This window comes from Notolepis coatsorum, assembly GCF_963971535.1.
Source record: "Notolepis coatsorum genome assembly, chromosome: 4".
Classification (NCBI taxonomy): Eukaryota; Metazoa; Chordata; class Actinopteri; order Aulopiformes; family Paralepididae; genus Notolepis; species Notolepis coatsorum.
Genome location: NC_140168.1, coordinates 135688521 through 135713881, shown reverse-complemented (window position 1 = coordinate 135713881; position 25361 = coordinate 135688521). Strand labels below are relative to the sequence as shown.

Sequence of the window (25361 nt, the reverse complement as noted above, 5' to 3'; positions counted from 1 at the left end):
GTGGATATCTTCTGAGGGCTCGAAATTTCGTAACTTGGCTTTGAACTTTCCCAACGTCATGTCCGTTGAACCGTGTGTTACCAGGAGTGTGAACGGTTTGTACAGCTCCGGTAGTCCTCTCATTATCATCGCCATCATTAGCCCATCGCTTGGTGCTTCTCCGGCACTCCTCAATGGCGTCGTGATCTGCTCAGCTCTGATGACGTATTCGGTCACGGTCTCAGTGGTCCCCTTCCTCAGGCCCGTTAGTGCTATGTAAAGGGCCCCGACTCTGGGTCTTCCTCGCCCGATGAAATGCTCTCTCAATACCGCCAGGCTTTCTCGGCCTCTGTCTTTAGTGTCGCGGAATATCAGCCCCAGGCTGGTGTCGTCGAGCATCGGCGCTAACTCACAGTACGCGCTTGCGTTCCGCTGGTCGTCCAGGGCTTGCTCTTCCGCTGTCAGTTCTCCCGTGGGGGCCCCCAGGATTGTCTCCTTCAGCCCCGCCCTGTGCATGCAGCACAGCATGCGCTCTTCCCAGAGCTCATAGTTCTCTGCTTTTCCATTGAATGTCGGCCATTTGCCTCTTCTCTTGTTTTCCATCCTCTTCATTAATGGTATGCTTAGCTTTCGCTCTTGTTGGCCTAGCGTCTAGCCACGCGGTGCTCCCGGCGCTATCCTAGCCTATACTTCAGCTAAGCTTGCTACAGTACCTCCACTATTTTCGCCCCGGCGTTATCTGGGCCCATAACCTGTTAACAGAATTCGACTATAGGGCGACAATAATGTGGTCAAGAGGCATGGGTTCTATCTTGAGCCTTAACTGGCGTTGTTCCTTTTTATTCACATGGTAAGAGCAGCAGTAACATACATGGTCTTCTCTCACTGAGCGACATTGGGGGAGAGAACGAAGTGGGAGTATACCTTTGCTTTTATACTCGCCACAAGGTGGTGTACCTGGGTGGCTCCGCCTAGAGCGCCCTCTAGTGGGAACAGATATATGCAACTAGACAGTCACTGGTGGAGACAGTTATATATGCAGGTAAACAGTTACTAGTGTAAACAACCATATGTTCAGTTAGACAGTTACTAACAATCCTACACAGAACCTCTGATCTCAACAGGACACGTTGATATATCTGTGAAAAAAGCTCTGATTACCCCAAGACTGGTAAAATAGATTCCTTACCTCAGATCAGATGTTCTCCAAAAAGATTATTCCAATTCCTGATCGCCATTCCAAATATCGATCGCGTTTATTGATCCAACGCTGGGTGCTTGAAACACATATTCCACGCTGTTCTGAGGGACCACAAAGACTGCAATCGGCTCGGATTACATGCCTGACAAGTAAAATGTGGATAACGGATTTTCTTTTCCCCATGCGTTTTCATTCAGTCCAATCCAAAGGGTGCATTACCATCCGGGAGACGATAGGGGGCGGTATTTTCCCTGTTCGAGCTCAGAGAGAGTCCCAGTGGTAACGTGAGGCTAGATTGATGAAAAATGTATGGAAATCGCTAATAAAAAAAATAACGATTAATAACGAGATTTCTCGTCGTTGGCACTGAACGGTTGGCATGAAATAACGAGAATTCTCGTTGTTGGCACTCAAAGTGTTAAGGGCGGCTGGGAGGCGCAGCGGACATTGCGCTCGTCACCAATGCAAGAGACACCGGGTTCGAATCCGGCTGTCGGCGTTGCCGCCGGCTTGGGCCGGCCGTCATACTGGCTCAATTGATAGAGTTAGAGGGTGGAAGTTGATGGGTGGTAATCTGGACGTTGTGGACAGCAACTCCTACAGGTCGGTTGGGGGACGCCTGCACAGCAGAGACAGGAAATAGCGGGGGTAGTGTGAGCCTCCCACACGTTACACCTCGCCAATGAGAGTCCACGCTGGCAGGTGAAAAGATGTGACAGGCTGCCTCCACATGTATCGGAGGGGACACGTGATGCAAGGCTTCGATCCTCCCTACAACCAGCCAGTGGGGGGCATATGCGAGCAACGTTCAAGACAGGGGAGGGAAGAATTGGCACAGTGGAATTGGGATGGGAGAAAAATAGAAAAAGGAGGGGAATAAAAAAAAATAACATTCTTACCGTCTTATACTATCATGCACTCTTCCTACTATACTAATATGTATTTACTCATCACTGCAGCACCCAAGTTTCAGCACGGTTTGATGAACATTGTTACTCAGCTGATAAGAGTTGTACCCTTCCTTCCTGATGACCTGTCGTACAGAACCTGTAAGTCACTTTGGATAAAAGCGTTCAGCAGAATGACAAAATGAAAATGTAAATCTACAGTGTGCTGAACTACAGTGTGTTGAACTACAGTGTCTTGATCTACAGTGTGCTGAACTACAGTGTGTGCTGGTCTACATTGTGCTGATCATGTCCCCCATGTTCCCTGTCAGATCCTGTTGGACGCCGGCACTGTCCGCGTAGGGAGCCTCCCACTGGGCGTCCACACGGCGTCCGCTGCCCAGGCTTCCGGAACCCAGGCCTCCGGAACCCAGGCCTCCAGAACCCAGGCCCCCAGAACCCAGGCCTCCAGAACCCAGGCCTCCAGAACCCAGGCCTCCGGAACCCAGGCCGTCTACGAGGTGTGCGTCTGTCCCAGCGGGAGGCTTTACCTGTCCCCCGCCGAGGACAGCTCCACCTGCCAGGCCATGAGCAGCATCTGCCTCTGGAGCTGACCTGGGAGCTGCCACGATACGGGAACAACCGTCACCATCGGCCTCCGGAACTGACCTGGGAGCTGCCACGATACGGGAACAACCGTTACCATCGGCCTCCGGAACTGACCTGGGGGCTGCCACAATACGGGAACAACCATTACCAATCCGCCTTCGGAACTGACCTGGGAGCTGCTGCCACGATACGGGAACAACCATTACCATCCGCCTTCGGAACTGACCTGGGAGCTGCTGCCACGATACGGGAACAACCATTACCATCCGCCTTCGGAACTGACCTGGGAGCTGCTGCCACGATACGGGAACAACCATTACCATCCGCCTTCGGAACTGACCTGGGGGCTGCCACGATACGGGAACAACTGTTACCATCGGCCTCCAGAACTGACCTGGGGGCTGCCACGATACGGGAACAACTGTTACCATCGGCCTCCAGAACTGACCTGGGGGCTGCCACGATACGGGAACAACTGTTACCATGGGCCTCAGGGAACTGGTCCAAGATCAGACTGAGACTTCTCCATATGACGACTATAACCTACGATCAGAACAGACCTTGGCTGAGACGAAACGTCAGAGCTAATCTTGAGTTCATCGGCCGATGTAAAGTCTGAGCTGATCCGAGACTTGAATGGAATCTTGTTCCGAGGTCAAGAGCGGACAAACGTACGTCAGCCTGATGCCGTCGGGGGGGGGGGGGGGGGGGGGAGATCCAGACTCCCTCAAGTCAATTGTGAGCAGAAACAAACTGGAAGCGTCTGCCTTCCATGAGAAGCTGGATGACACAATGATTTATTTTTCTATTCTAGTTTAATTAACTGTAGATGCACAGCGACGGTCTGCGGACTCTCTTCCTGATGGAAGGATGAAGAAGGGAGAATAGATGGAGATAAAACACAGGTGCCTTCTGCTCTGAACGGAGGAACGTTGTGTGTCGCTCTCTTTTATCTGATAAGGACAGTCTGGAGAGAAGGAGAGAAGGAGAGTCTGGAGAGAAGGATAGAAGAACAGTCTGGAGCAGGGAGGGGCAACTGGCGGCCCTCACCGACGTTCCATGCGGCCCCAGGGCAATATTTATTAAAAAAAAAAAATATATATGTTTTTTTTTTCTTACTAAGAAGAGTTGGCAGTCGACTATGGCTCCTTTCGATCGATTAGTCGACTATTTGACTAATAGGGGTCAGCCCTAGTGTGGACATATTCAACGCTGTTGAAAGTGCCGTGCAGCAATATGGGGGTTTTGATAAACTGTCGGCTGTTGTTACCGATGGAGCACCGGCAATGAAAGGAAAACGCACAGGATTCGCCGGGCTTCTAAGGCAGAGTGGCGTTGAGTGTCCAATGCTGCACTGCATTATACATCAGGTAAGTTCGCTAACATAATTTCCATCTATTGTGGGTCACTAATAATGACCAATGCGAGTCGAGTGTAGTCAAATTATATGCGAGAGTCGTTAAATTGTTTTTTTTTTTTTTTTATCTGATATAGGAGGCTCTCTGTGCCAAGAAGCTTGACTACAGCCATGTTATGGATTTGGTTACCAAGGTTACCAATCTAATTTGTGGAGGCAACAGGTCACTAAACCATCGAAAGTTTGTCTCCTTTTTGGAAGAGATGGACACTGATTATGGCGACTTGCAGCTACACACAGAAATCCGATGGCTGAGCCGTGGGAAGTGCTTGGAGAGGTTTTTTGCGCTGCGTAAAGAAATCCCCACATTCTTGGATGAGCAACTGACGAGCGACACACACAAGCGCATACTGCACTAAACTCAGAGATACAGCGTTTCTCTGTGACATGGCCTTCCTCACGGATATCACTTCGCACCTTAATCGCCTCAATTTGCAGTTGCAGGGAAGAAATCAAATGGTATCGGATCTCTATGCACACATGAACGCCTTTAAGATGAAACTTGCCCTTTTCAAACATTGCCTTTTATCTGACCACCCGGACTTGTCCACACACTTTTCTGCATGTGAAGAAATGCGCACAGAGATGCGCACAGCTGACCCCAAATATAAGGACATATTCGGAAAGTACAGGAGCGACATTGAAACACTGCAAATGCAATTCAATGATCGGTTTGAAGATTTCAATGGCATGCAGTCACGGATAGCGCTGTTTGTCGGCCCCCTCACCGCTACGGTGTCAGAGCAGCCCCCCCCCCCCACCATTGCAGCTTGAACTGTGCAAGCTACAGTCAGATCCTTTTTTTCAAGCAAAGAGAAATGAGAGGGGAATTTCGTTTTGGAAACTGCTACCTGAGCCCCGCTTCCCACTCCTCCGGGACTTTGCCCTCTCTATGGCCAGTATGTTTGGGAGCACATACGTGAGAGCAATTTCTCAAACATGAAGCACATCAAGTCAAAGGAGAGAAACAGGCTGTCAGATGAAACATTATTTCATCTCGCATGCACAAACATTGAAGTTGACATTCCTGCTATTGTGCGCCAACAAGAGAGACCGCAACTGTCTCATTAAAGACAGGGGGGGAGGAGATGATGAAGAGGTGTAGAGGGGGGGAAGGAGATGATGAAGAGGTGTAGAGAGGGGGGGGGGGAGATGATGAAGAGGTGTAGAGAGGGGGGGGGGATGATGGAGAGGTGTAGAGAGGGGACCATTATTATTATTATTATTATTATTATTATTATTATTATTATTATTATTATTATTATTATTATTATTATTATTATTATTATTATTATTATAACCATTATTGGCCCACTGTGGGGCGAGGGTGAATGTCATGCCAGTTTGATAAAGGGTCAGTGGGAGGCATGTAGTATTGCACTTTACTTTACTTGCACTTTACTTGTTTACTTTTGTAGTGTTCAGATAACACTAATAACACAAACACAAAGCAGCATTCCTGCTGCATTTCAGTAAATCAAAAGTGCAATAATAAATGATTTTGTTAAATGTATAAACTTGTATCCTGCTACTAAACAAAACATTCCTGAGTGCTTCATATCCATAACATGCATTTCAGTGTTATAATGTTTTGTTTAGTAGCAGGATAAAAGTTTATACATTTAACAAAATCATTTATTATTGCACTTTTGATTTACTGTTGTAGTGAAATGCAGCAGGAATGCTGCTTTGTGTTTGTTGAGCAGTGGGCTTTAAGTTCATACATTTATTTTATTAGAAGCCTTAATTATAATTGACCATTTTTGTATATATTTGGGGTTACACAATACTTCTAAATTCAGCTGTTTATAAATTCATAAAGTTGAAATTGCATTACTAAATGCATTTGAAATGGAATAAAAACAAAGTTACAACAAATTATAATTGTTTATATACCGTATTTATCACATCTGTGACTATTATGGGCTATTTGAGTGATGGGGTACTACTGGCGAGACTGCCGATAAACAATGCGGCCCCCCAGATTGATTTTGGAAATTTTGTGGCCCTCACCATATACGAAGTTGCCCACCCCTGGTCTGGAGAGAAGGAGAGTCTGGAGAGAAGGAGAGAAGAACAGTCTGGAGAGAAGGAGAGTCTGGAGAGAAGGAGAGAAGGAGAGTTCTGAGGTCCAGACATTATGTATTGATGGAAGCACAAATATGCCATTATTTTTTTCTTTCTTTCAAAATCCGGAATTTTTACTTGTTTGTTTCTGAGTGGAAATGTTTCAGTTCTCTTTCAACTGTTAGAGCAGTGTGAGTTTAAATGATACATGTTCTATGTGCCATACATTGTACTTGACAATTATACTATGTTTGATAAAAACAACTGAAATGATTTAACTACGCTGTTGTTTTGGAGATTCCTACTCTGTTAACTTGAACTGGTACGTACAGTAGATATACTTTCCCAGAATGGGTTTTCAAGGATTTCCCAGCTTGAAGGCGGTACTTTCAGTTTCACCTAAATACAGAAGATACTGGCAAACCATAGTATTCCATCACATGACCGACAGACATCTTGGTAGGCGAACCACAAAACAACCATGGCTAACGAGCGGCGTGATGCGTGGGGAGAATACTATGAATAATAATTATAATTCATTTATTTATTTTATAAAGCGCTTCTCAATAACCCGAAGTCGCTGACAGTAGGCAAAAAGAAAAACACAGAAACAAAGAAACATAGAACCACAAGGAACAATATGAATGCACAGGAACGTAGAGCCACAGTAACAGATGACAAAAATACAGGAGCCAGTAGGGGAGGGGAGGGGAGGGGAGGGGAGGGGAGGGGAGGGGAGGGGAGGGGAGGCAGAGAGGGGAGGGGAGGCAGAGAGGGGAGGGGAAAAGGGGGGCAACAGGTTGGAGGAGGGTGGTTATGGGTAGGGGAGGTTAAATGCTAGGGAGAACTAGGGTTAGAGGGGGCAGAGTCAGGGGGAAGGGCAGAGGATATGAACACTATGAGAGAAGATTATCTTTATAATTGTAATAGAATAGAATATAAAATATATTTTATTGATAATATCATATATATTTTATAGTTATGGAGTTAAGTTCCGAACCCTTGGTTTCCTGCCAACCGATGATGTCGTCAAGGGGTGGACTTTTTTGAAAACCAGAAGTGAATAACTTATTGTTCCATAACATAACCTCAACAATAGAAATCTCCTTTTAATCCCATTCTTAGCTTTTTGAACAGTAAACTTATAAACATCTCAAATCATATTTGCTCTCATGTATAGAAAAGCAACGTTGCACACAGTCCAGGAGTAACTTTGCTTTAGCTCTACATTATTTGCATTATTTTATAATACAACAAATCATTACATTTCATAACATGAGACTTTATAAACAGTGAACTTGTGTGCTCATTGTAATCAGCCTTATAAATGCTCCGAATGGCCGCTTTTGCAGTAAGACTATTGGATTTACAGTATTTTTAAATGTCAACCCCCATACTTCCACACAGTGATAATGTAAGGAAGTATAAGTGAGCAGTAAATTATATACAAGGCCTTAGTTTAAGTCGCTTTCACACAGGGGTTTGGTCCGGACTATCGGACCAGAATTCGATAGTCCGGTTTTTCGGGTTTGTGTGAATGCGCGTCGAACTCGGTCCGCGGACCAAACACACGAACTCTGGTCCGCCTGAAAACGTAGGTCTCGGTTCGTTTCATCGGACCAAACGCGGACCAAACGTAGGAAGTCACCTGAGAAACCATCTATTATTACCGCGGCGCGGCATTCACTGCAAAACAAGCACACTGCATCTATCTATCTATCTATCTACTGTGCATCTTGGGGTAGAAGGAAGAAAAAAAACACAGCTGTTATTATTATTAATATTACCGCGGCGCGGCATTCACTGCAAAACAAGCACACTGCATTGTTATGTCATAATAAGAATGAGTAATGGACACTTTAGTACCAGCGTCTGTCTTTATTCACTTCCATACCAAGAGCTAACTTGCTCAGTCATCCACTCCACCTGGTGTGTCACGCCGGGGCACATCCAGCCCGGTGTAACCCATGCTCTAGGTTAGAGCTCCACCTACAGGCCTAATGGAGACACCACATATCCTTCTCAATAAGACAACACTTACATGGCTGGTTATAACAGTAACTTAGAATCCATTAAGGCTAAACAGTAAAGAACATTTCAAAGTGTGTAGGCTACTCTTACCTTTCTTAAGTTATAACTAAGATAGAGTCCATTAAAGCTAAACAGTAAAAAGAACATTTACTCTACCGTTCTTATTCCTGCCTATGAAAAACAGAATAAACATTTGTATACATATTTCAATTCTATGCATTACTAGCATTCAAGTCTGCCACAATTATAATTAACCAGAACTGTTAACTCTTTCACCTTTCAGCATTACTAATATCAATATTACATAACACTTTTCTCAGTGGCTCATCACAAAGTCCTGAGTCCACACAGGTGCTCGTCTCGGCCTGGCCTGTCTTACAGGTTCTGTGTGTGTGTCAGAAGGTGGCACTGCTGTAATGTCACCATCCAAAGGCGACCCCTCGCCGTCCCCCTCTCCTCTCCAAAGAGAGACCGGTGCCAGATGGGAAGCATTCCAACAGCGTCCATCAGCCAGCATGTAGGTGTGCGGCCCTTTCTGTCCCACCACCTTGAGTGGCTTAGAGAACTTGCACTGAGTCTTAGGAAGAATGCCAGGTTTCTTAACCCGAACGTATGAGCCACATGGGAATGACACACTCTTCGCCCCTCGCCTTTGATCCGTGTACGCCTTGCTTCTGTCCTGTTGCACGGCTACTCTGGCGGCTATGTCCTCCGACGAGTGTGGTGTGGCTTGTGGAATCTGAAATCCAGCCACATGGAGTTTGGTGCGCATAGGCTTACCATGCAACAGTTCTGCTGGTGAGTGCTGTGTCGCAGAGTGAGGAGTAGACCGGTAGGCCTGTAAGAAGTCTGTTGTAAACTCCTTCCATTGCTTGCCTTCCAGCGAGGCCGTCTGCAAGCTGTCTTTCAAACTGCGGTTAAAGCGTTCTATTTCCCCATTTGCCCGTGGATAATACACAGATGACTTCCTGTGCACTATGCCCCTGTCTTGGAGAAACGCCTCAAACTCCCGAGACACAAACTGAGAGCCATTGTCAGAGACGAGCTCTTTCGGATTGCCCTCTCTGCTGAAAACTGTAGATAGGAATATTGTCACAGTCCGTGATGTAACCTGTGGCACAAAAGCTATCTCAGGCCACTTACTGTAGTAGTCTATTAGTGTGATTGCAAAGCGACAGTCCAGGGGCGCTTTATCAAAGGGCCCCACCACGTCAATTGCCAGTTTCTCCCAAGCCCCCGTAGGATAGGGCACAGGCTGCAGTGGAGAGGTGCGTGTGACTGCTGACTTGTCATGTGACTGACATGTGTTGCATGCTTTGATAGCCGACTCAACCTGGGCATCCATGCCAGGCCACCAGTATACTTCTCTGAGTCTCTGTTTTGTCCTCACGATTCCCTCGTGAGTGTCGTGAGCCAGGGAGATCAGTTTGGGCTGTAGACTCTCTGGGACGAGCAGTCTATATGGGCCTCGCACGACACAGTCATCGTGTAGAGAGAGTTCGTTCTGTAGTTTGAAGAACATCCGTAGGTCCGGGTCTAGATCCTTTTCGGATTTAGGCCATCTGGAGGTGAGTATCTCACGTAGTTTCAGTTGCACCGGGCAGGCAGTGCATGCAGCTTTGAACTCCGCCGCCGTGATAGCTGAGAGATTAGAGACAAGGGCTACCACTTCCACGTCCTCCTCCTGGCTAGGTTCTGAGCCGGGTAGTGGGAGACGGGACAGGCAGTCCGCAGTGACGTTTTCTCTGCCGGGCTTGTACTGAATATCATAGCAGAATGACATTAGCCTAGCGGACCACCTGGCCACGCGCATGCCCGCTCTACCTCGACCTTTTGAAGAGAGCAGTGTGGTCAGGGGACTGTGGTCTGTCCGTAGTGTGAAGTGTCTTCCCCACAGGTATGTCCTCCACTTTTCCGTTGCCCACACACAGCCCAGCGCCTCTTTTTCCACAGTAGAATATTTTCTCTCTGCCTGGGACAGCGTGCGGGAGGCGAACGCCACAGTCCTTTCTGAGGCGTCCAGATGCATCTGGGTGAGGACGGCGCCCAGACCGTAGTCCGATGTGTCTGTAGTGACGACCGTGGGCAGCTCAGGGTCAAAGAGTGAGAGTGCAGGACTATCAACTATGAGTCCTTTAACTGCCTCAAAACTCTGCTGAGCCTCAGGAGTCCAGTCGAATGTTGCTGACCCTCGGAGCAGCGCTCGCAGCGGCTCCACGACAACGGCGTAGTCTGGGATGAATTTTGAATACCACCCTGTGAGCCCCAGGAATGACCTCAGCCTGATGAGATCTGTAGGTGGGGGTATCTCAGACACAGCAGCAGCGTGAGATGCGTCAGGTTGTAGTCCTTTTGCTGACACTGTGTGCCCCAGGAAAGTCAGCTCTGTTTTCCTGACGTGACACTTGGAGTAGTTGAGCTTGAGCCCCGCGTCGTCTATGCGTCGCAGTTCCTGTCGTGCTCCTCCACTGATGTACCTGTGACAATGATGTCATCGAGATAGCACTGGACCCCCGACAGACCTTTAAGGATTATTGACATCATCCGTTGGAAACAGCTGGGTGCCAATGCCAGTCCGTACGGCACTCTCTTAAAGCGAAACAGTCCATCATGAGTAATGAATGTCGTCAAGCTACGGCTGTCCTCGTGTAGTGTAACCTGGTGATAAGCACTCTGAAGGTCTAATGTCGAAAACAGTGTCGCGCCCCTCAATTCTGTAAACAGTTCCTCCATGTGGGGTAGTGGAAACCCATCTATGACTACTGCCTTATTTGGCTCCATCAGGTCCACACAGAGGCGTAATTCTGCGTTTTTCTTTGTAGTAACGACTATGGGTGAGATCCATTCAGATGCCTCTACAGGCTCGATTATGTCCTGCTCTACCAGTCTCTTTATCTCCTGGGATACAGCTGCTCTAACTGAGAATGGCAACCTACGTAGTGGTTGTTGTACAGGTCTGACCTCTGGACGTATTTTCACCCTATGTGTGAATGCCTTTGCACACCCAAGTGTATTTTTCTCAACACTGGTCGCAACTGAATTTGTCTGGTTGTACTGAGCTGACGTGACCTTGCCGTCTAGTATCTGCATCTGTAACGCAGTAAACAGGTCCCTCCCTAACACTGGAGACCCATTCTGCACAATGTACATTTCTGCATCAGTGCAGCGGTCACCAAAAGCTACACTAGCCTTCAAGCATCCATGAACGGGGATTGCATTACCTCCGTAGCTGACTAGACTTAGCTTTGGTGTTGTAAGAGATGCATTAGGGAATAATTGCATGTAACTCGCTCTGGGCAAAATAGACACAGCTGAACCTGTATCTAGCATGAGCTCAATGTCCTGACCGTCACATTCATCTGTGCTAACCTGCACTGTACACACTATCTTTTCAACCGAACGTGCACCATCTACCATGCACAATACAGTCACTTCAGGTACAGTCTCAGACTCGGTTACCTCACTCACTCTGTTAGAACCCCGACACACTTTTGAAAAATGTCCCTTCTTTTTACACGTGTTGCACAGTGCATCCCTAGCAGGGCATCCATCAAAGCTGGCGATGTGTTGAGGAGAGCCACATCTGTAACATGTCTTACCCTGCATAGACTGTGTAGGCAAGGGTAGCGGTGACGCATTAAAATTACCCCGCTGTGACTTGTACTGTCGCGAGCGTGAAAACTGGACCGTCTCTACCGTGCTCTCCGGCTGTCCCTGAAGCACGACTTTTGCCTCCGACACCGCAGTTTCAATCTGAGCAGCGATCATTACAGCCTTGGTCAGTGTCAGTGGAACTCCCAGTAGTAATCGCTTCCTGATGCGTGCTGAGTTGGTCTTTTCGACCAGCTGGTCCCGGATCATTTCCTCTTCCATCTCCCCGAACTCACAAGTTGTAGCTAGCTCTTTTAGAGAGGCAACGTACTGGTCCGTGCTCTCGCCATTGCGTTGGCTACGTTGACGAAAACGGTAGCGCTCCGCCACTACATTAACTTTCCGTGTAAAGAACTTTCTAATAACTGATAAAGCTGTGGCGTACTTATCATCTGCCACAGTCATTGTATAGAAAAGTCTCTGTCCTTCCACTCCCAAACAATGGACGAGCAGGGCACGCTTGCGCGCGTCAGGTAGCTCCTTCTCGGACATGGCTAGTAGGTAATTATCGAACGAGCGGATCCATGCCGTGAATGGAATGGCTGGCTCTCCGCCGTTTTGAAGAAAAGGTGCCGGTTGGCTGAGGTTCAACATCGGCATCGTCGTCGCCAATATGTTATGTCGTAATAAGAATGAGTAATGGACACTTTAGTACCAGCGTCTGTCTTTATTCACTTCCATACCAAGAGCTAACTTGCTCAGTCATCCACTCCACCTAGTGTGTCACGCCGGGGCACATCCAGCCCGGTGTAACCCATGCTCTAGGTTAGAGCTCCGCCTACAGGCCTAATGGAGACACCACATGCATCTATCTATCTATCTATCTATCTACTGTGCATCTTGGGGTAGAAGGAAGAAAAAAAACACAGCTGTTATTATTATTAATATTACCGCGGCACGGCATTCACTGCAAAACAAGCACACTGTGTAAACATGTCTCGTGGACAGACTTGGGGGGCAGAAGACCAAATAAAACAGCTGCTTGTGGGGAATGTGGGCACTCACAAAAACAACGAGGTGTACAAGTTGTTTAGCGAGAGGATGGCGGTAATGGGAATTATAATCGAACGATGGATCAATGCCACGTCTCTGCTACTATCACGCTTCACGCAGTTTGTGTTGACGCGCATTTCACTTCCTGAAAGGGAGGGATATTCACTCTCCATTGTGTCCAATAGCCGAGCGCCCTTTTCGACCGCGTGACATTGTTCAGAAAGTTCGGTGCGCCTGACAAATTGCTATGTGAACGCAGGCGAACCAAATGAAGAATACAACAATGTTGCAACTTCACCACCAGAACCGCACAGAGTCCACCAAAACTATATGTGAAAGTATATCCTTACATTTATACAGAATGTATGAAGAACTGCATGGTTTGTTCTGAGAAAGGACTGATCGACAACGTTCTCATCCTTTAGGACATATAGACGTCTTGTACGTGTGACTAATCAGTGTGTCAAATATCACTGCTCTCCAGTGAAAACCTCTTATCTCCAAAAGGAGTCAACTTTTCAAAGAATTAAGTCAAACAGAACGACAGCAAGGTATTTCTGAAGTTCAACAGTGGATTCTGAAAGCATTCCAAGGTACCTGGGGTCATGAAACTCACTTACAACACAGAGAACCTCGTAAAGAAAAAAAAGCAAACATGACCTAAATTGGAGACTCAAGGTTTTCGCCCCGACAGCAGCAATATTCATGTTCTTTCCTAAAGCATCAGTCCGCTGAGTATAACCGGCTGACCGACCCCTCCGCAGAGCGCCAGAGAGGCAGCCATGCGCTGAGGCATCACCAGAGAGCACAGGGTGGTAAGGGCCCTGTCAGCATTCTAACTTAGCTCCAGCTTTTATTTATCTTTACAGCTTTAAGAGTGAGACCTCTTGACTCAGTGTTTAGCAGCAGTGCGCTGAACTGTCTCTTTACAGCTTTAAGAGTGAGGCCCGGGCGCGTGTAGTCTTTTACCAACAAACTTGCAGTTCCGCGTTCGGGTTCTGCAATTTGATTGGCCACTGACGTCGGGTTATGCGATCTGATTGGCCACTGACGTAAGCTCTCTACGCCCAAACAGCGCGTTACACTAGTTCTGCCTCCTCTAACCTCTAACAGCCTGCAAGCATTATCCAATTCATATCAATCGAAATAACGTATTGTTTTCATCTCTATATTAACGTGATTCCATCAACACAACATAAATGTTCAAAACACAACAAGACAGTTTGCATCACTTCACCGCACTACCGGTAGAATAAGTGCCGAGAACCGTGGGAAGTGATGCAAACTGTCTTGTTGTGTTTTGAACATTTATGTTGTGTTGATGGAATCACGTTAATATAGAGATGAAAACGTTATTTCGATTGATATGAATTGGATAATGCTTGCAGGCTGTTAGAGGTTAGAGGAGGCAGAACTAGCATAACGCGCTGTTTGGGCGTAGAGAGAGCGTACGTCAGTGGCCAATCAGATCGCAGAACCCGAACGCGGAACTGCAAGTTTGTTGGTAAAAGACTACACGCGGCCCGGGCGCGTCTATTCGAATACCAACCGGTTCATGCTTCCGCGTTCGCGTTTTGCGAATCTGATTGGCCACTACTGTTTCTGGTGCGATCTGATTGGCCACGGACGTTTCTGGTCATGTGACATGTGCGCCCAATCGCGTGACATGCCCATTTCCGCCTCGACCAGCAGCAAACTACCTAACGCCTAGTTTATCACTGGTTAAGCTTAGCCGACTCTTTCGAATTTAATTTTAAATTTTTTTATTATCTTTTTCCCCCTCTTTTTCCGATTTTTCTCCCATCCCACTGTTAGTCGTTATGCCAATTCCCAACCCCCTTCCTGGTTGTTGCGCACCCCCCCCCTACTGTTGGTCCGAGAGGCCGGAGACTGTCACATGCTTTCCTCCGACACATGTGCAACAAGCCGGCAGCCAGCCTGGCAGCGCAGATTCTCACTAGGAGAGTGTAATGTGTGGAAGGTCGCACTACCTCTCTCCAGATCCTACCCTCGCTGTGCAGGCGCCACGACCGAACTGTAGGGGTCGCTGTCCACAACGCCCAGGACCCACCCACGGCTTCCCTCCCCCTAACTCAGCCAAACGAGTTAGTATAGCGATCAGCCCATGCCAAGGCAATGCTGACTCTCCGGGAGTTGAGACCGCAGCCTCTTGCATTGGTGACGAGCACAATCTCTGCTACGCCACATGACCGCCTTTCGAAGTTGGTTATGGTTAGAGTTTGGAATCAGGGCTGGCGTTCTATCTCCCTGCTCTAAGACAAACTCTAAGCTTAACCAACTTCGAAAGAGTGCCTAAGCTTAACCGGCGAAAGAACTTGCTGTCACACGATTTGTGCTACCAGAAACATCAGTGGCCAATCAGAGCGCAAAACGCGAACGTGGAAGCATGAACCGGTTGGTATTCGAATAGACGCGGCCCGGGCAGACCAGACGCGATTCAAGGCGGACGGACGGGCGACCGCCGCTTCACTTCCGCTCCCACGTTAACGGACGTAGCTGTGCACACTGGCCGCAAGCGGGCGCGCAACTCGCGGGGCGGAATCGATCATTTCCGCTTTGGTTGGATTCGAGGCGGCGCGCAGAGGCATGCGCCAGGCGCATTTTCACTGAAATACACTCACTATCTGCATTATTACCACACATATAGATGTTGTTCAACCAGCTAATGTGTCTGTATCTTTCCCAATACAAATAAACCATATTACTATACTTAGTAGTACCCCGCCCAACCCCCCCTGTCTGTCTGTCTGTTTGTTTGTCTATCTGTCTGTATATCTGCTTGTCTGTCTGTCTGTTTGTTCAAGCCAAACCATTGATAATGTAGTTTTAGTGGCGTAGGAATCCGTCTGAAGAACTATATATATAACTATATACTGATATCAAATAATAACCTACAATGTTGCATAATAATAATAATAATAATAATAATAATAATAGCAGGATATAGCAGTCATTAAGTCAATCCACCTTGTCACCTATATAACCTACTAATAATGACAAACGTTTTATTTACACGTTTTATTTGTTTCCTAACAGCTAATTATGGTAATTATAATTATTATTATTATTATTGAACAGCAACCAGTAGGCTTGATATCAGTGTATTATTGTAGCAGCTAATAGATATATAGGTTAAATAGGTCCTTGTCACAGCTTTTCACAACCTGTCTGATCAGTGGGCCTAGAATCTCTGAAGGAACACTATCATGAAGCAAGTCATCATACAATAACATAACAAATAAACATAAACACACAATCTAGTTTGTTAGAATTCAAGATAGAATTATTAATGCAAAAAAAAGGTGGGCCTACAGAAAACCTGAGCATCTATGTCTATGACTTTGTCTAAATACTTCTGGAAATGATCCCTGCACAAGACTAATTCTCTATGACCACAATCACAAGAATTCACTACAGTATCATATCAGTCCAAATCTGGATAACTTTTATTTATTTATTTTGGTCATGGCCTACTGGCATTTTTTTTTAAATGATAAATAAATAATAATAATTCAATAATTAAAAATAAAATAATAATAATAATAATAATAATAATAATAATAATAATAATAATAATAATAAATATAAATAGCCTGTATTCTATAGGCATGTTGTGTAGGCCCTAACCAAAAATCACAACAACCCCCTCCCCCCCATGCCTGGCCTGACACGTGAAAGTTCAATAGATAGAGAGAGAGAGAGAGAGAGAGAGAGAGAGAGAGGGGGGGGAGATAAAGCGAGAGAGAGAGAGAGAGAGAGAGAGAGAGAGAGAGAGAGAGAGAGAGAGAGAGAGAGAGAGAGAGAGAGCTCGTGCTTCTGCTACTTTGGAATTCCTTATAGGCTCGCGCTGCAGTCTGTGGTCCGCCCGCTCTGAAGTCGGACTCGGTGTGCCAGGCCACGCGCGCGATCTCGCACGGAACCCGTGCGTGACTTCGTGCGCGTCTGGTCTGCCTGCGGCGTGAGACCTCTTGACTCAGTGTTGAGCAGCAGTACACTGAACTGTCTCTTTACAGCTTTAAGAGTGAGACCTCTTGACTCAGTGTTGAGCAGCAGTACGCTGAACTGTCTCTTTACAGCTTTAAGAGTGAGACCTCTTGTTCCACCCAGACGGCCATGTTGGAAGGAGAACTACACAAACATTCCGTGCGAGGCCTCTATTACATTTGAACATGTTCTCCATTTTAAATGGCGGACCTTCAAATCCCAGTTAGGTGTCTTGTGATTGGGCAGCCCACCTGAAAAAGGGGGCAGTATCTACGGAGTAAAATAAACAAAAGGAAAAAAGCTACTAAGCAGCTCCTCAGTCTCCGCCCCCGGTTACGACCCTTTCGGAAATAGTCTCTTGTCATGTTTAGGTTTCCTGTCGACAAACACTGCAACAGAAACAAACTCAGGCCCATTTACAATGTTTATGTTGTCAAGTTTGAAAAGGTCGTTATATATAATGTTGGATTGTGCTTCTGTCCAGAAAAAATAGAGGAATCAATACAGCACAGGGCGCAGTCAAAAGATCAAATGCAATATCGCCCTAGTAATTCATCCATATGGCCAAGTTTTGTCTAACCCAGAACCAGAACCAGATCGGTTCTTGTTTCTATCTGGGGATGGCAGAATATTTAAATGAACACGCCAACATTATAGGAAATGTGTTTACCGTCTTCTCCAGATTCAGACGATGAGATAGATGCCAATTTCCTCTCTGTGTGTTCAGTAGAAAGCTAGCCGACTGCAAGCTAGCCTCTTATCAAGCGGCCAGAAAAGGGGATTTTTTTTTTAAACTTGAGGACTGCATACTTTTTTTGCAAACCAAAATACTATACTTTATATTTATAGCACATGCATGCGCCTGGTCTCACTCAAGTTTTTCTGTAGTAGTTAGTAGTCCAGAGGTAGTATTTCGCCAGAAGGTGGTATGGCTTACAAATTATTTTCCTTTTGAAAGTCCACACATGTGTGTTTTTGATTTATCTGTAAACAAAGACCGAAAATAAAACTATTCATTCATTCACGTAGTACATATCCAAATTTCATAAAGATCCATTCAGAAATGAGTGATTTTCATTCAAATGTAGCACCCTGAATATGTGGCTATTATTCAGAAGTGCTGACTTGCCTTTTATCTCCCCTTGGTGCACCAAGACATATTAACTAGTTTCCATTGATATTCCCTCGAACAATGACGCTGGTTTCTCCTTCTCTCACCGGCTGGAATATGGATTATAAACAGTAAACTGGATCATATTCTATCCACCCAGTGCTTCCTGTGGGGCTAGTTGGCGGTACCAGCAGGGGGCGGCGGTGGCAGGCGGAGCGTACGAGAGAGACGGAGAAGGAAGCAAGTCAACGGGAACGAAGTGAGGAGGGCCAGCCTCTTCGGCATTGAACGTGAACCGAGAAGGACGTGTGTCGTTGAGCCCCGTTGTGGACCACACGGGTGAACGTATTGAACTTGAGTATATTACGGGTTATATCAGAAATATAAGCGTAGTAGCGTGTTGCATGTCCCCACTGAACAACCCTAGTGATACTACGAGTTATTCTAGAAGACAAGCGGTATAGCCAAGTGTTGGCTTATGTTAAATATATCCCCTCCAGTGAGGTGCCCAGCCAGCGTCGCTTGAAGAGGACCGGTGTTTAGAGGCACCCTGCGTCATTGTATGTTGCGGCTAGCAGGAGGGCTGTCTGGGACCCACAGAGTAGCTTCAGTTAAGGTAGGGCCAGATTATTGTTGCGCGTCGACCCAGCACCGGCCGTCAACCGCCTGTCTTCGCCGGCGTTCGGCATCTGCTCTGCACCGGCTGTCTTCAGCCCAGCACGGGAGTTCGTCCCGTCCAGCAGAGGTCGCCATCACCCAGCACGCGCTCTCAGCCCGCTACTGCTCCCTCTGCTCCAGCCCCACTTTCTAGCGCCCGCGACGAGAGCGTTCGACGCCATCTTATCACCCGGACAGTGGTGGTGCGGCGAGGCCGCCATCTTGGTTGAGATTAGAGCTTCGGTGCTCAGGATCTTATTGCACAGTACACAGTGTGATGTGGCCTACGGGTGAAGCTAATGTTGCTAACTACTGTTCATAGGGGTACCCCATAAACATTACATGCCGGCATTAGTATAGGACTTTTGTTTTGGTAAAGTGGGCCCATCTTTTTCATTTCCTTTGAGTGTGATAACGTGTTTGTTCTTTAATAATAATTTCCCATCTAATTAACCCTTCCCCTGCGGGAAGGTTACTGACCAGTGGTATCATAAGTAAAGCCTTAGAGAGGTACTATCCTTACCATATAATTAAAGACTGAGAGAGGTATTATCCCTGGTACTAACCCAGACGTGGGTGATGAGTCAAGCACATTGGTGTATTATATAAGTGTCTAGAAGGTATTGAGTTACAACTTGGGTAATGGTAAGATTCCATTCTATTTAAACCATTGTCATTAAATCTTTGTAACTGAACAGTACAATTAACTATAAAGAATTAGTGGGAGTTCTGTGTGCGTGTCCCTTCCTGAGCCTATAAACAACTGTTTTGGTGTGGGTAACGTAATACCATTAACCCCTTCCTATCCAACTCTTCCCTTTTTACTGTAAGGTTTCTATGTCACTGAGGGAGGGTACTGCTTGCGGGGGGAACTATTTACAATTCAGTCACTAGGTGTGGGAGGGTTAAAGGAGTAATTGGGGGAAGTGAGAGCGAGTTGGGGAGTACTGCTGACCGCCCTGGAAGGGAGAGGAAGACCAGAGTACCAGACCAGGTTGGTAAATCCCGGGCCCCATCCACTCCCACTGCCGGCCTCCAGTTGACGCACCAGACCCAAAGACAAAGGTGCAGTCAGACGGAGCTCTACTGTGTCTCGCTACCCAGTGGCTGTGCACACCCGTTCCCACGAAGCAGGGATAATCCACCCTGCTACATTTGGCGTCACGAACAGGATCAACATCCTACTCCACTCCCTCGTACGTGACGACCAAGAGACCTAAGATGTCGGAGATCGACGCCCCGAAGCCGGAGGTCAGAGCCGGGTCGTCCCAGGCGGAGCGACGAGATGACCCACCGGCCCTTCTCAAGGAGGAAGGAGGGGAAGCTGAGACGATGCGGACCTTGGCCGCACAAGTGGAGTTCCTACGGGGTCAACTCCAAGACCAGGCGGGCGCCCTGGACCACCAGCACGAACACCTGGAGCAGGCCAGACGCCAAGAGTCGCTTGCCTTGGCGCAGGCCATGATCCAACAGCTCCCTCCAGCGCCCCTCCCGGTGGTGTACGTCCAACGAGAGCGGAAGTGCAGCGAGTTTGGAGGTGAAAAAGAGAGGGGGGAACTGCCTGTGGAAGACTGGATCCAGGCAATGAGGACCCATCTCCGTGCCAGTCGAGTGCCCGCGGAGGAACAAGCAGAGGTCGTACAGCTCCACCTCAAAGGCTAGCCGAAGCAGATGGTACGCTTCCTGACGGAGGGAACCGTCCCCGACACGGAAGCCTTGTTCTCGCTACTCGAGGAAACCTATGGGGACAAGGTCCCGGTCAGCGTTCGCCTGGGGGAGTTATTTGACCGAAGACAGGCCGCCGGCGAGACTGTGCGCCAGTTCGCTTATGACCTGCAGGAGAGGATCCGTCGCCAGTGGCGGACTGGCCATCGGGACGTTCGGGACGAATCCCGATGGGCCGGGACCAAAGTGGGCTGGTCCAAAAAAAAAAAAAAAAAAAATATATACTTTTTTTTTTTTTTTTTTTTTTTACTTTTTTACTTTTTTTTTTTGGGCCAGTGTGTGGGCCAGTGTGTGGGCCACTAATGTGGGCCGATGTGTGGGCCAGTGTGTGGGCCAGTGTGTGGGCCAGTGTGTGAGTCGGTGTGTGGGCCACTAATGTGGGCCAGTGTGTGGGCCGGTGTGTGGGCCAGTGTGTGAGTCGGTGTGTGGGCCACTAATGTGGGCCAGTGTGTGGGCCAGTGTGTGGGCCACTAATGTGGGCCGATGTGTGGGCCAGTGTGTGGGCCAGTGTGTGGGCCAGTGTGTGAGTCGGTGTGTGGGCCACTAATGTGGGCCAGTGTGTGGGCCAGTGTGTGGGCCGGTGTGTGGGCCAGTATGTGGGCCAGTGTGTGGGCCGGTGTGTGGGCCAGTATGTGGGCCAGTCTGTGGGCCGGTGTGTGGGCCAGTGTGTGAGTCGGTATGTGGGCCACTAATGTGGGCCAGTGTGTGGGCCGGTGTGTGGGCCAGTATGTGGGCCGGTGTGTGGGCCAGTGTGTGAGTCGGTATGTGGGCCACTAATGTGGGCCAGTGTGTGGGCCGGTGTGTGGGCCAGTATGTGGGCCGGTGTGTGGGCCGGTGTGTGGGCCAGTATGTGGGCCAGTGTGTGGGCCGGTGTGTGGGCCAGTGTGTGGGCCAGTGTGTGGGCCACTAATGTGAGCCGGTGTAGTGTGTGGGCCAGTGTGTGGGCCATATGTGGGCCGGTGTGTGGGCCATTATGTGGGCCGGTGTGTGGGCCGGCAATAAAACAATAAACAAGTTGCATAAACTAAATCAGATTAAAAATGATCACAGTTCTGGTTTGCCTTAAGATGCAGTTTAAGATGGGTCTTGAACATGGAGTATGTAGGGCACTCTATAATCACAACTGGAAGGCTATTCCAGTAGTTACCACTTTTAACAGAGAACACAGTTTTTGCAATGGTAGTATACCGAAAAGGCACCTTACAGTCCCCTCTACTGATGGCCCTGGTGGTAATGCCAGTGTCTGCTTTCTGTTGGATGAACTCATTCAATGGGGGAGGGGCAAGTCCATGCAGAACCTTGTACATGAAGCAAGTATATTTGAAAACTTGGAAATTCTCGAAACTTAGCATGTTATGTTTTTCTAAAACATTACAGTGATGAAATTAAATTGGTTTCCTATCAAATACTTTTATGGCTTTTTTGTAGAGTAATTATATTGGTGTAAGAGTAGTGACATATAAAAGAGACCAGTTGATAAAACAGTAGGCCTACTCGATGTGTGATAAAATCATTGAATGCAGAAACATCCTTGCAGCATTAACTGGCAGGCAGGGCCTGATCTGCCTGAAGTTTTCGATGTTAAACTTGACTGTTTGTCACTTTCTTCACATGACTTTTTGAAGGTCAATGTAGAGTCCAATGTGACCCCAAGATACTTGAATTAATGTACAATGTCCAGCTCCGCCTCTCCCAGAAACACATTAGAGTGAGTGACCTCTACTGGTGACTTTGTGAACATCATACACACTGTTTTCTTGGTGTTAAGTGAAAGACATGCTTTTGTTAGCCAGTCTTGAATGAGACATGAGACATCAGTGAATGAGATTCACGTTTCCTCCCAACCGCGAGTAGGCCTAGAAGCGCAGAAATGGAGAATGCAAAAAAAGAAAGGGTGGAGCTGAAAAAGCTAGAATTAAAAAACTAAAATTGCTAGTAAAAGACGCAGAACAATGTTCTAAAATTACAGACATGTTTACCCGCTGCTGCTGCTAATGATGATGAAGTTCAAGTGGAAGGAACCAACAGTAACATGACAGGTGCATGCAGTAGCCTAGTGCATATTCTACTGTTGGTGTCTGCCGGTTCATGAGGGCTAGCTAGCCTATACTAGCTCTTGCAGTGATTTCAGTCATTCTATTACAAGACAATGTGCTTTCCGTATTCCTGATTCCTTACAGCACGTGGACGTAAATAGTTGTGACTCGTGACGTTTTTTCTCTGACTAAAAGTTTAGTTAGCAATGTTAGGACTAGTGCCCACCACAGCATCAGAAGCTAAAGTGCTAACCTAGAGAGCCAATCAGAACCTAGGACGGGCTGCAAATTAATCGGCTACTAATAGTATAATAGTAAATACTAAAATAAAATACTATTATGTTCCCTTCCAAATTTTCATGTTGATATAATATTGGTAATCTAATTGATTGAATTGATTAGTTGCCATTTTACATGCTTAAATAAGATGTACCTTAGAATTCCCAACTGTTAGCCATGTTCTCGATCTGTATATGATTAGTCTCATCTACATGTTTGTAAATAACCACAGCTAACTAGCTTAAGCTAACAACTAGGTCAACTACTACCCCGTAGTTAAACATATGTGATTGCATATAACAGCTAACTGCTACAGCTAAGTTGGTAGTTAGCCTATTCCATTAATGTTGAATGTATTTATGAAGGTTGTTGATGGTGGTTGGCGCTGATTAGCAGACATGATTCCGTCAGTCTGCCACAGGGCAGCTGTGTTTGCTGATGCTGCTCACAACCACCAGTAGTGTATGACTGTGTGAGTGTGAATGCTTGATGGTTTCTGTGAAGCGCTTTGTGGAACAATGCTGATATACAGTTAAGAATGAGTAATTCGCTTTTGGTTTTTAAGAAAAATTTGTAAAGCTATTTTTGAAAACTACAGGGGTGAATAATACTGTTTTCTTTTGCTATTTTCTTTTAGAATACTGTTTTGGAGTCTTAATTTTTTTAATTTTTGTTTTTTTTTATCCACTTTTTCTCCCATTTTCTACATTTTCTCCCATCCCAATTTCGTATCATCCAATTCAACCCTCCCCTGTCACGAACGCTGTTTCTTGCCTCCCACAAGCCGGCTGCAATGTGGACTAAGTCATACATAGCACAAGTCCCCTCCGGTACTTGAGGTAACAGCAGTCGCATCTTTTCACCTGCGCAGCTCGATCTCTCAGTGGCGAGGAGTAACGCGTGGGAGGCTCACGCTGCCCCCGACACTTCCTGATTCTACTGCGCAGGCACACCAACCGACATGTAGGAGTCGCTGTCCACAACGCCCAATCCCCACCCATCAGTTTCCCACCCCCTAATACGGCCAATGTGTATTAGTATGAACGACCAGCTAAACTGAAAGCAATGTGGGCCCAGCGTCTCCAGTATTTGTGGCGAGCGCCTTGCCCACTACGCCACGTAGCCGCCAATTTTTTAAATTTTTGTTAAGAATATAGGACAGGCATATATAAGCATTATGCTTCAGTCTGTACCTTTTCAGTCACTGTAAAATCAAATATTGTTAAATGATGGGGTATATTGTATTGTGTGAGATGATGACTGAATAAACTACTACTACTACTACTACTACTACTACTACTACTACTACTACTACTACTACTACTACTACTACTACTACTACTACTACTACTACTACTTTGGGTGTTTTTAAAAGGCTGAAAAACGCTGTATGAATTCAAGCCATTATTATTGATTGCTGATGTTCTTCTTATGCAGTTGACTCTGAGGAAAGAGAGAGCGCCCAATCCAGCACAGCTGACCCTGAGGGGAGAGAGAGCGCCCAGTCCAGCACAGCTGACCCTGAGGGGAGAGAGAGAGCCCAGTCCAGACAGACGGACAGACAGACAGACACACAGAGAGAGAGACAGAGAGAGAGAGACACAGAGAGAGAGACACACAGAGAGAGGGAGAGACAGAGAGAGAGAGAGAGAGAGAGAGAGAGAGAGAGAGAGAGAGAGAGAGAGAGAGAGAGAGAGAGAGAGAGAGAGACAGGCTCTTGGAATGGGTGTCTGGGAGGAAGTGGGGGGTCTTTCGATGTTGATTAAACGGCAAGCAACTAATGTCATGAGTGCCAAATTAAAGGACAATAAATCCAATCTAACTGAAATTGTGTAGCACAGACCTTTCTATTAGGGATGCTCGATATTGGCTTTTTTACCGATACCGATATACCGATATTGTCCAACTCTTAATTTCCGATACCGATATCAACCGATATCAACCGATACCGATATATGCAGGGTTTCCCGCCCCAAGAAATGGAATAATTTCAGGTAATTAACATTACATATCTCTTGTTGTGGAATTAACACAACATTATGCATACTTTTGACAATAAATAAAATCAGAATTGGTTCTTACTTGCTTGCCTGGGTAAATAAAGGTTATAGAAATGTAAATAAAATATTATTTCTTTAAAACCGATACCGATATTTTTCGATATCACATTTTAATGCCGATATCGGCCGATAATATCGGTAGGCCGATAATATCGGACATCCCTACTTTCTATGGATCAAAACCTCAATATTATTATGGTGTAGTTAATACTTCATGTATCCTTAATCCCTAGGCTAATGAGGCACTAAGATGTTAGTAAAAAAAAAACATATGCCAATGACGGGAAGTAACGGTATATGTATGTGTGTGTCTGTGTGTGTGTGTGTGTGTGCACTGTGCATGAGTGCACATCTAGGGGCGGTGTGTAGATTTGGTCTCCCTGATGTTGACTCCTTAGCCACAGCCTTGGGTTGTTTAATACTGGACAAGTGTTTCATAACGCCCGTTGTGTGGGCCGGTTTCGGGGGCGGTGCGTGGGCCGGTGCGTGGGCCGGTGTGTGGGCTGGCGCGTCTGAATGTCCCGGGCTGAATTTGTGTCCCAGTCCGCCACTGTCCGTCGCATACAACGTCGGGCGCCTACACAGGTCACCGACGCCGCCGCCCTGCTGCAGGAGCGGTTCGTGGTGGGCCTCAGAGACGAGGCCCTGAGGCG

At 46.9% G+C, this 25361-nt stretch overlaps 1 protein-coding gene across 1 annotated transcript in view; it reads left to right on the top strand.

The window, feature by feature from the left end:
* Positions 1-2681, top strand: part of LOC311226705 (zeta-sarcoglycan-like) — a gene marked incomplete at both ends in the record, with an annotated part of 330059 nt that extends 327378 nt beyond the window's left edge. The window contains one exon of the mRNA XM_084312117.1: positions 2400-2681. Coding sequence (XP_084168243.1) covers positions 2400-2681 — 282 coding nt within the window. The remainder of the gene's footprint in view (positions 1-2399) is intronic.
* Positions 2682-25361: the final 22680 nt, after the last annotated feature.